The sequence below is a fragment of the Chiloscyllium plagiosum genome, unplaced genomic scaffold (genome assembly GCF_037043375.1).
Source record: "Chiloscyllium plagiosum isolate Xiang-an unplaced genomic scaffold, Cpla_swu_hap1 HiC_scaffold_18, whole genome shotgun sequence".
Lineage (NCBI taxonomy): Eukaryota > Metazoa > Chordata > Chondrichthyes > Orectolobiformes > Hemiscylliidae > Chiloscyllium > Chiloscyllium plagiosum.
In genome coordinates, this window is record NW_028270156.1 from 40,127,434 (window position 1) to 40,139,488 (window position 12,055).

Genomic DNA, 12,055 nt, shown 5'->3' on the forward strand with positions numbered 1-12,055 from the left:
CACAGAAACATTACCTGTTGTGCTTTCTTCTGCATGAGTGCAGTGAAAAGTTTGAACTGTCACCTCTCAGCCCAATTTTGGGTATAGAGTACCTAGGTATAGATACTTTAAGTGTTGTCACAGAATTGAAATAGTAAAAAAAATTTGAATGGGAATACAGAGTGTTTAAGTCCAGAATGAGAACAAAGAGTGTCTTTAAAGTACTCAAGTTATTGTTCTTTTCCAACATGAGTCCATGCCCACCACACTTCAGAACGAGATCATGGTGACTCCACACATTGGTTTCCGTCCAGGACTGGCTCTGCTCCCGCTTCGGGACTCGGCCTGCACTTGCTCTGCTGCCACTCCAGATTCTGGCCGTGACTCACTCTGCCCTCCACTCTGGGACTCGGCCTGCTCTACTCCCCGCTCCAAGCTCTGGCCTCGATTTGCTCTGCTCCCTCTCCAGGACTTGGCCCAAACTCACTCTGCTGCCACTCCGGGATTCGTTCCATGTGCTCTGCTCTCATCCAGATCCAGCCACAACTCATCTGTCACCTTGCCTCTGTTCTCCAGAAAGGGGAGGGTAGTTTAAGAAGTTAAAAGTTGGCGGGCGGGGTGGTGGGCAAGAAAAACTGCACAAATAGGAAAAAGAAGGAAAAGGAACTGGTGAGCAGAGGCCCTCTGACTGGAGCACGCATAGCAAAGGTTTAGAGGGATATGGGCCAACTGCGGTTGGGAAACTTCGTCGGCATGGATGAATTGAACCAAAGATTCGGTTTTTGTGCTCAATGACTCCAATGATATTCTGGCCACTCAACAACAAGGACAAAACAAATTTTTCTGCACTTACTTTAGTATGTAGGAATAAAATAAAAGGAGCGAGTGCAGGCCATTTGGCCCCTCAAAATCCACATTAAATAAGATCATGGCTGATCGCTCTACATTCCCACTTAGCAGTATAAACTTTCACCACCTTATGTATCAAGATTCGATCCACCTCTGCTTTAAAAACTATTCAAAGACTCAATTTTGACCACTTTAAAGGCATAATTCCAAAGACTCATAGCACTCTAAGAAAAACATTCTCCTCATTTGTTCTTAGTGGGTAAGCGTTATTTTAAACTGGAACCTTCACTTCTAGATTATGTAGGTTAGACCATCAGATGTAGGAGCAGAAGTAGGTCATTTGGTCCATCATACAATGAGGTCATGGATTATCTGATGATCCTAAACTCCTCTTTTCCTACCTTATAACCATAATCTTTAATTCCATTACTCATTAAAAATACCTCATCCTTCAAGTTACTTCATGAGCCTACCTCAACAGCCCTCAGTGATCAGGAATTCTAGAGATTCACTACTCTCTGATCAGAAGAAATCCTAACCACATCCTAAATGGGAAACCTTTTGTTGTGAGATTATCTCCACAGATCTACCATATCAAACTCCCTGCAAATCTTCAATCAAATCTCCACTCATTCTTTTAAATTCTGATGAAATAAAGCCCAACCTACCTCAAAAGTCAGTTCCTCTACACCCAGGATCAACCTAGTGAATTTTCTCTTAACTGCCTGAAAACCAGTATAATTTCCTTTACTAAGGGGACCAAAACTGTTCAAAATATTCCAGGTGTGGTCTGACAAGTCTCTTGTATAGTTTTGGGAAGACCTTCCTTTTTTTCTACTTCATTCCCTTTGAAATAAAGGCCAACAGTGCAATTATGTTCTTCATTATCTACTGAACTTGGATGCTAGCATTTGGTAATCAGGTGACAGTCTCTATTTCACAATCTGAGGACTCTCCTTTCACACTTTTGGTGCATTGTTTACCTTAGATCACTCAACAAATTTAAAAAAGTGTGATATTAAAGAGTTAACTTACTCTGCTGACCTGCAAGAAACTGGATGTCCTGAGGGTAGGGTGGGATGCCTCTGACATACAGATAGATTGTAAGAAATTTACATTATCAGCTCCGATTATTCAGAGGAGAAAGTGAGGACTGCAGATGCTGGAGATCAGAGCTGAAAATGTGTTGCTGGAAAAGCGCAGCAGGTCAGGCAGCATCCAAGGAACAGGAGAATCGACGTTTCGGGCATAAGCCCTTCTTCAGGCTTATGCCCGAAACGTCGATTCTCCTGTTCCTTGGATGCTGCCTGGCCTGCTGTGCTTTTCCAGCAACACATTTTCAGCTCCTATTATTCAGAGCCATTTAAAAGGCCATTTCCTAGCCATTCAGAGCAATTTACATTGTCATTTCCTACTATTTACATTTTCATCCCCTATTCAGAAATCAATAAGAACATTACAGTTGGAATTGGACTACTCCCCTATAGTTACAAAAAAACGATTTGCAACAGATTTGACCATTAATGGATGATTTACATCAACCATATTGTTGCTGGAGATGGTCAGGTCACTGCATTGTGTCTTGAGTAGCATGTGACTGTGTGGGGTGAATGGGGGGAAATGGCTGGAGGTTTCTTGTGGGCATTACAAACCGTGATGTCAAGATTTTGCATAAAGGAAGGACTTTTTTTTTTTGTTTTTTTTGGGGGGGGGGGGGAGGCGCTTTGACACAACTCCGCAGGCCCTGCGATGCATGCTAAAAGTTCCTCCAGAAAGTTTGTACTGTACTGCGCTAAATAAATTTTGGTTGTTGCAGTTGCATCAAGACTGTAAGAACCTCAGGAAAAAAGTAATCTAACAAGATGATTTCCTTCACAGACTACCTGTTACTTCCAGCACTGCTCTCATTAGGACCACCCTGCCGCTTGACTATTTCAAGAAAAGTCCAAACTCCATGGCAGTTGCATTCCTCCAGATCCCATCCATTGCAGAACTGGATGGTCAATCATTAGCAAAGTTCTGTAATATTATTGATTTGAAAGCTGCACAAAAAAGAAACCATGCTGCCAAGTGTTTCATGCTTGAAAAACGTCAACATGAAATGTGATTCTGTGATTATACAAAATTTGCCAAACAATCCCAATTGTGATAAAAATTACACTAACAATTTAAGATCATCAATCTGGTTCAGTGTGTTTCACTTACATGTGCTCAATGCCACATATATCCACATGAATGGCCTTGCTCTTGGCAAACAAAACAAAACCCATACATTGCACAATTTTCAACTGCACAGAAGCTTATGGGATAGCCTTTTTCTTGCGCATTCCCTACAGTAATGCCTGGCCTAACATGAGCTAGTTTTTTTCCTGGTTGAATTTTCAACAAAAGTTTGGCAGTTAACTGCCCTGCTGCATTTTTCAAAGTGACATCTCAACCAGAGTCCACTTTTCAACCAACGCTTCTTTTGACACAAAACAAATGATTGCTCCCTTTGAGATTCTATATTCTTGCAATTCAGTCCTGATAAATCAAAGGTGAAAAGTTTCAACAACATTTCTGTTCTTTTCAGCAATTTTCAAGTTTTATAGTACTAAATAACTATTTGGTTAGCATGGGGAGTCTGGGATTACAGAACATTGTCTCAAAATTACAGCCAAATGGTGCTGGAGTGAAATTAGGAAACACTAAACTTTAAAATTCTCTTCAAATCAAAAGCAATCAATGCTAAATTTAACATCAATTTTAAATGGAGATTGCTAGATTTTTGTCAACTAAAGATATTAAACAATCTGGGCCAAATATAGAGTTAGGTTATATATTCATCATGATCTCACTAAATAAAGGAAGAAAGTCATGAATGAAATTACCTACTTCTGTTTCAACGTTCCAAACTCATTTCTACTCTCCCACTATAAAGTAAATTCAAGAGCAGAAAACACTTTTATTTCTTCTCTGTTCATATCTTCTAGGCTGGAAATTTAATGTACACCTTTTAATAAATCCTTTTTATTTTCATCTATCACCTAAAACGTCATAGAGAAACAGACCCTTCAGTCCAACTTGTCCATGCCAACCAGATATCCCAAACCAATCTAGCCCCACCTATCAGCACCTGGCACATATCTCTCCAAACCCTTCCTATTCATATACCCATCCAGATGCCTTTTAAATGGTGCAATTGTACTAGCCTCCACCAGTTCCTCTGGCAGCTAATTCCATACATGCACCACCCTCTAAGTGCCCCTTAGCTCCCTTTTATATTTTTCCCCTCTCACCCTAAACCTATGCCCTCTAGTTCTGGACTCCCCCACCCAAGGAAAAGACCTTGTTTATTTACCCTATCCATACCCCTCATGATTTTATAAACCTCTATAAGGTCACCCCTCAGCCTCTGACGCTCCAGGGAAAACAGCCCCAGCCTATTCAACCTCTTCCTATAGTTCAAATCCCCAATACCAGCAACATCCTTGTAAATCTTTTCTGAACCCTTTCAAGCTTCACAACATCTTTCCGACAGGAAGGAGATCAGAACTGCATGCAATATTCCAACAGTGGACCGTCCTATACAGCCGCAACATGACCTCCCAACTCCTGTACTCAATACTGACCACGAATTGTGAACCACACAAAATATCAAATTCTTCAGCAAAATGAAGCCTCGTTTATACCATTGTTGCAAACTTTATTCAATAACTGCAAAAAAAACAAGAACATTCTGATTATCTTTTACATTCTGACTTGGAGTACACAAAGTGAAAATTGGACTAGAATTTACCAGAAATTTGATCATTTATTTGAAATCATAGGAGCTGTTGATTGCTTGCTTGATGAAGAAACTTTTGATTCACTTATACCAAGTTAAAAGAAACAAAAAAAAATGGAAAAACAACATAAGATTATCAGCTACACCAGCCTCTGACATCAGATACCTCAGCTGGAAACAAAAACAAAAACTTCATTTCAGCTAGTTTGCTACTACAACACAGAAATTCACAGCTACAACTTGCCATTCAACTTACAGAATTTCTTAAAATAATTTAATCAGCTAATGTAACAACGTTGTTACAGAACATTTTCAAAATGTTACTGTACTGTTACTTTCATGTTCCACAAATATTTAATATATTCAAAGACTATCATCAATCTTCAGTAAGATGATGTCAGTATTCACATTTGACCAAGTAATCCTCACCGTATCTATATTACATAATATATTTATGGGCGTTCAGGATTATTTCAAGTCAAACAATAAGAATCTCAGTCGTCATTATTGATAGGTCAACCTATCCTGAAAATGTAATTCAGGTTGGCTGGTCAGCAGTTAGTGGGGCTTTCATTAGACTGCTTGCAGCTGCCACCTCAATCAGCTATTTGCACATTTCCACTCTTCTAATACATAATTCCCAAATGTGTCTTACTTCACAAGAATATATGTGAAAAACAAAATTCTCCATGCTATGTTATTTGCTTTAATTTCCAAATTAAGGCAGTGCCGAGTGTAAGCCGTATGTCCACAATAAATAAAAACAGCAATTCACCAGTCAGACTGCTTGTGTATTTTCAAACAGCTAAGCACAAACTATTCACATTGACAGCAACTTAGAGAGGTTCACTAATCCACTAATTTAGGATGATCAACAACTTCCATATGTTATATCACCTTTACAAAGAAACATGACAAGGTTCTTCACAAGACATGATTAATGCATGCCACCAAGAAAAGAAGAGTGCAAATTTGGCCAATGATGGATCATCAAACTTATAAAAGGTGAAGGTACTTTGGGAAACAGCTTTGAAACAATGAAAGCTCGCTCATAATAATGGTGAAAATGAATACAGGACACACAAGAGGGAGGAAACCAAAAGGGACATAATATTTAAAGTTAAGTTGGGAATGAAGATTAAATAGAAAACAATGGCCAATAAGTGAAAATGTCAGCAAATGCCCAGGAATGCGTCCATGACCACACAATCTTGTAAACGGAGATAATACAGTTTTAACCACTTTCTATCCAGTCAATACTCATGTTGATAAGTATCCAGTATTACATTGCTGAGCAAGTTCTCATGAAATAATACAGTTTAAAAGATATACAAAGGTTAAATTCCATTGTGAAAAAATCTGAACTGAAGTCTTGATTTCTCCCAATTCCTCAAAACTACTTGACATAACCCAGCTCTAATGCTAATTTTTTTTCCAGAATTGAGCATAAGGCAAAATATTCTAAGACTGATTCCATACCCAACAAATATACATCAATACTAACTGAGTTTTTGCATAAATGAGAAAAAAACTCTGATCCAAACATTTTAATACTGATCATTTTTTTCCCCCTACAAAGAATTATCATACCTTCACAACTTAAAAACATTGCAAATAACTTGTTGGTATACATTTTATCAACAACAAAATTTCTATAGCGTATTCATCTGCTCAATATCTATCAATCCATATTGATTCAAAATGCTTTTATTATTCCCAGTTAAAAGTGTCCCACATTTTGACAAACCAGTACCATGTATGCTTTCTGTGCATTTAGCAAAATATAACCTATAAACGTTGTTCACCTACCTGGGTTTTAAGTGATGAATCAAGACTTTACGTGTGGCTTTGACATTACCACCTGCTTTAATCTTGAAAAGTCATTTAAATAATTTTAACATATTTAGAAAGTGATAGCAATTACAAATCACAAAATTAGAGCAATCCATAAGCATACTAGTTTTAAATTCAATTCAAATTGAGAAACTTTGGTAGCTTCATAAACTAACAACCAGAGATCAGGTTTTTCTTTTTAATTCTGCATATCAATCATACTTGCTACGAACTTTAGGCTTCCACCTGGAATTTAGGAATGGAACTAAGAACTGCTCTGTGGAGTTTGTATGGGTCGCTTTGAGTTATGATCTAAAAATTTAAATTGTTAACAGAAATTCTTTCCAACAGTAAACTAACAAAATATATTATACATTGGACAACACTGCACTGCTTTGTTTCATAATACAATAACAAAATATATCTTATACGTAAAGGAAGGCAATGTCAAGTGCTTTGCCAACTAGAGTCAGAACTTGAGCGTTATTTAAGAATGTTGAGTTTTATTTGTGCGTATACTGAACATAACTGTGCTCTTCCAATAAATTTCATGTACCATGCGAAAAAGTTTTCATTTGGCTCTCTACTAAATGAACTGCAATTGTAAGCACAATGAATCTTATCATAAGCATGTTAGTATGACACTTCTTTAAAGGACACAATGTTCTACAAAAGCATAAAGATTTCGTGTACGTTACAGTCTGGCTTGGGAAATTATTACAGAACTTGCACCTGTATCATTTAAAAATTTTCAAAGCACGGTGGAGAAACGCATGCCAGTTTCGAAGCGGTTTACAAACAAATAACATGTGAAGTTAAACAATTCGTACCTGCTCTCTCGATATGCAAGGCAATGATGTCCTCCTGGGCATCTTGCACCCACCATAATAGTTGGTTGATGTTTCTCCCAACGAAACACAACTCGATCTCCTTCGCGGTTTGATCACTGGGATTTTTTCTTCAGTGGTTATCCTGCGACGAGCTTCTTTCGGAAATAGGTAATCAAAATATACAGCAATGGTAGCCCCCACCATCCCGACCCCACAGGCCAAGAGGGGTCTTAGAGCTGTTGGGAGGGCGATCAAACTGGTGATGGAAGCCAACCTAAGAACGCCGGCGAACAGTAAGATCAGGACGCTTTGTTTCACTTTCAAAGTGGAGAGCAATGTCAGCAAGCCCACACAACCCAGCACCACGGCCGGAGCCAGCAACCTGCAAAGATACAGCTGGTCCTCACCAAGCAAAACTTGCACCACCAAGAAATCTCCGAGGTAGCAACATGGAGGCAGTGACAGAAGCCAAGCCGTGCTGCTTTCTCGTTTGCTCTTCCTCAGATAAAATGTCAACCAAAAGAAGGCACAGCAGATGCTAAAGAGAGGGCTAACAGACTGGAATGCGATCGCCCATGCCGTCTGGAAAGTCTGCAGCAAGGATGAAAGAAACTGCGCGTCCAGGCATCTCCTGGCCAGGATGGATAGCGCGACGATTGCAAAGGCACTGCAGCCGCCCCCGAGGTAAAAGGCTGCAAGTTTCGGACGCACCAAGCCAAGTCTCTCCAAGTTACACCACCTGCAGATGGAAAACCCGCCGTCCTGTTTCAAAGGGGTGACGCAGCTCTTCACATAACCGTTGCGACTGTTCTCCTCCTGGCACTTGGCGTTGCTGGTGTTGTTGTGCGCCGCCGAATCCCCCTCCTCCCTCAACGCCATGTTTAAGTTTTCTTCCCGTCCTCTTTCGTGTGTTATTCCGCACACGCACTCGGCAATCTGTACCCGCTGCCGGGCTCTGCGCGCCGATATCACTCGCTCACTTCACTAGGGCGAGGGCAGAGATCGAGCATTTTGGCCGAAGAGTGATCGGACAGACAGAGGCCACATACTGCGCTCTCCCATAGGCACCAACACACGCACATAAACACATTGAAGCCGACCTGAGCTCGCGACCCCCTCCCCCACCACTCCCTGGGCTCCGCGAAGCCTCTGTTGCTACAGCACCGCACGAGCTCTCGCGTGCGCGTCAGCAGCTCCCTCCCCTCCCTCTTGCTTCAAACGGCCGCCCCCACGGCCCAACACGCCCGGCCCAGGCGCGCGCGTCACTACCACCACCTTCCCGCTCCGACCCGCCTCGCGTTCAACCGTCTGTGGACAGGGCGAGCCGTGTGCGTAACCCCCCCCCCCCCGGCGTGCGCGAGCCTCGGCAGCGCCAGTTGTCTTCTCTCTCGGTCCGCAGGAGCCAAAGAGGCGACGGGCTTCCCACTGATTGTATTGATTTGATTTTCTCTTTTGCAGTGTGAGTTGAGCGTGTGTTTGTCTCATCCCCGCGCCCTGTGACATGCTTCCCCCAGCTCCGTTAAAAATTGCAGCCCTGCTCCGCCCGCTGCGATATTGACATCCGATATTTTCATCCTGAGCCTCGTCTTTGTCTGACATTTCAAGATGCTAACCTCCGACCGAACTCCAATTGGAAAGTTTCAGATGGAAAGAGTCCATGGCAATTCATTGTTTTGCTTCGAGGACATCAGTTTCAAAGAAAAACCGTTCCTTTTTTAAGAGCACGGAACAACGGGCTGACTTCCATTGATATAGCGCCCTTCAAGCGGTCATATCATAACAGTGAATGGAGTATGTATGAAAGATAGTCACGGAATAGCAATCAATTTTCCAAGTTAAAAATCGCACAACACCTGACTATAGTCCAACAGGTTTAAATTTTCTCTTTTGCAGTGTGAGTTGAGCGTGTGTTTGTCTCATCCCCGCGCCCTGTGACATGCTTCCCCCAGCTCCGTTAAAAATTGCAGCCCTGCTCCGCAGTCTCGCAAACAGCAATTTAGAAACACGAACTGGTCGCATTAGCAAGATAAGGAGCAGGACGGCAGTTTACTGGGAGGCCTGGCTTAAAGTGCCATCTCCTTTTGATATGTTTACGGTAGTAGCATCTCTACAACGTTTGATTAAAACATTTTTTATGTAGGTACAGCTTTTAGGACAGGCGGACTTCCAGTCATAGTTTATCCCTGAAACAATGCTGAGCTTCCCCCGGCATTAGACACAAATGGCACCCTGCATTTTGTATTCAACTGATTAAGATTGTACAGAAGGGTACACACGTCAGGGGGTGCGGTTGATTCTTTTTTTAACCACACTTTTTTAATATCTTGTTTGCAATCAGAAAGTTGCAAAGGGAAACTGACTTTCAATGTGTTCACGCACAATGCACTGTGGCGAACATGTACATTGTGGTTTTGTAGAAAGTACCCGCTGCAGACGTTGTCGTTGAGAGTGAAATAAATTTTATCAAGTGCAATTTAGATATATTTCAAAGAATACATCAGATGTTATCTCATTAATCATAATTTTGAACTGGTGCCGCAATTTCTGTAAAACCTTTTAGGTAAATCCTGCACATGTACGTCATCAGCAATAAAAGTAGTGCAATAAGAAAGCAACGAAAAAAAATCATTTTTTAAAAAAAGCTAAAGGACATTTTGTTGTTTACAAGCTTGAAAACTATGTTTCCAAGAAACTACTAATCATTTTCGTCAATTATTTCATCAGTGGGGTTTCTGATTCAGAGAAATATCGGTTTTTTAAATGGTCAAGTCACCTTTAATATACTTACTATAAGATGTCTGCAATCAAGTTGTTGTCTTAAAACATTTTGTAATCTGTCCAAGAAAGTCCCACAGTAGCAGACACTAATATTGTCGTTTCCAATTAACATATATATTAATTTTACAGATATCATAATATTTTCCAATCTTGGGCAATTTTAGATATCAGCAAGAGAATGAGTATGGGTCTGGAATCACAAGTCGCCACTCCAGAATAAGGAGGGTAGGTTTCTTCCTTTGTGAACCTAGACATTTCAAAGTTAAAAATCACACAACAGCAGGTTATAATCCAACAGGTTTATTTGGACGCACTAGCTTTCGGACTACTGCTCCTTCATCAGGTGGTTTTGACAATAACCTACTGTTGTGTGATTTTTAACGTTGTACATCCCAGCCCAACACCAGCATCTCCAAATCTAGACATTTCAGATTTCTTGAATTGAATTTACCATCTGCCATGGTGGGATTTAAACCTAGGTTCACAGAACATTACCTTAATCTCTAGATTCATGCTCCAGCGATAATACCACTAGGCCAATGATTCTCTCATCTCCTGCTGAAGGGCTCCGGCCCGAAACGTTGATTTTCCTGCTCCTTGGATGCTGCCTGACCTGCTATTCATTTCCAGCAACACACTCTAAACAATGATTCTCTCATCCCACCAAAGGTAATCAACTGATGGAATTCAAGGTAATAAGTGTACCGTCTACTACAGGACTGTGATTGACTTTCTCTTTCGCGTACAAATCGCACTAAAGCAGAGAACAGCGTTCAGTATCGTGAGAGGCTGAGGTCGGCCTAAATTAACAGGTGTTTCAAAGAGCTGCCATAAAATGAATGCTATGGGTTCGATTGTTGAGTTACAAATACCACTTGATTGCGCAGATCATATGGTAGGAGGAAACGCTGCACATGTCCAGCTTCCTCGAGCTATTAATTTGAGTTACCAAATATTATCAATGTTGAAAAAAATTGCCATGAGCCTCGGAAGAATATAATATGTTCGGTACAGAATGATGATCACTGGAGAAAATCTACTCCAGTGGATGATAAGCAAATCTCCAAATTCAATAGGAACATTTTAATGTTTACGCGAAACACAACCGAATGGATCTCAGCAGAAAACGAAAGCAACATCTTCAGAAAAACGAACTTGAAACTTAGACAAGACTTTTTGGAATAAATTGAAATTAAAAGCAGTATGTCTGGAAGCATATTTTTATACAAAATTGATGGTGGAGGGCGAGAAGTTCTGTAATCAAACGTTACCAGGTTGAGGAACGCTCAATAAACGACTTTGGACTACTGTTTATACATAGCACAAGTTTATTGAACAATTTGGCGTTACCATAAGAGCTATCAAGTGCGCATCGACAAATTGATCCCAAAACGAAACCGACAAAAATTTGTACAATGTCTTTCCACTAAAGTATTTTGACCAGCAGATTTGCTTGCACTGCATTTACCTTATGGAGACTTTTCCTCCACATGAAGCGGGTCTCCTAATTTTACTTCCTATGCGGCCTGATCTCGCTTTACCTCGACTACGATAATGTATTTTACGAATTGCCAGTCCAAGGGATGGGATATCACTACTTATTTGTATTTTTCCGCATACTTGTTGTACTTAGCGTTTTGACTTTAAACTTTTGACAAAACCTGAATATTTTGACCAAGGAAGGAGTGCCTTTTATCAGTTGCTGTATTGACTGATAATTTACAAATGGATCCCTGTAATGTTTCTCCTTATTACCAAAATAGTTACAAGGTAGTGCGAAAAAAAAGTGAAAGTGTCAGTTAATATTTGCTAACTTTGAAGACCAGAGCGGTTAAATGCTGTGCCGATCTCTGCAGATTTTAACCCATTTTTACCGAAGACTTCAGTTGTCAATTTCATTTTTATAAGTTTCCAGTCCTTCTAAATTACCGCTAATGACCTCAAAAAGACTGTCACACCAAATTGCTCGAGGCCACCGCCTTTTCTGCTGACACCACTTTGTTTAACATTTCCGCGACCT

The 12,055-nt window shown here is 40.6% G+C and overlaps 1 protein-coding gene across 2 annotated transcripts in view; it reads right to left on the reverse strand.

The window, feature by feature from the left end:
- pde3b (phosphodiesterase 3B) overlaps window positions 1-8,390 on the reverse strand; it is a 253,356-nt gene extending 244,966 nt beyond the window's left edge. The window contains exon 1 of one of the 2 annotated variants that reach the window (XM_087996527.1): window positions 7,258-8,390. In XM_087996527.1, coding sequence (XP_087852653.1) covers window positions 7,258-8,136 — 879 coding nt within the window. In that variant the 5' untranslated portion in view covers window positions 8,137-8,390. The remainder of the gene's footprint in view (window positions 1-7,257) is intronic. The other variant, XM_087996528.1, reaches the window with a different exon arrangement.
- Window positions 8,391-12,055: the final 3,665 nt, after the last annotated feature.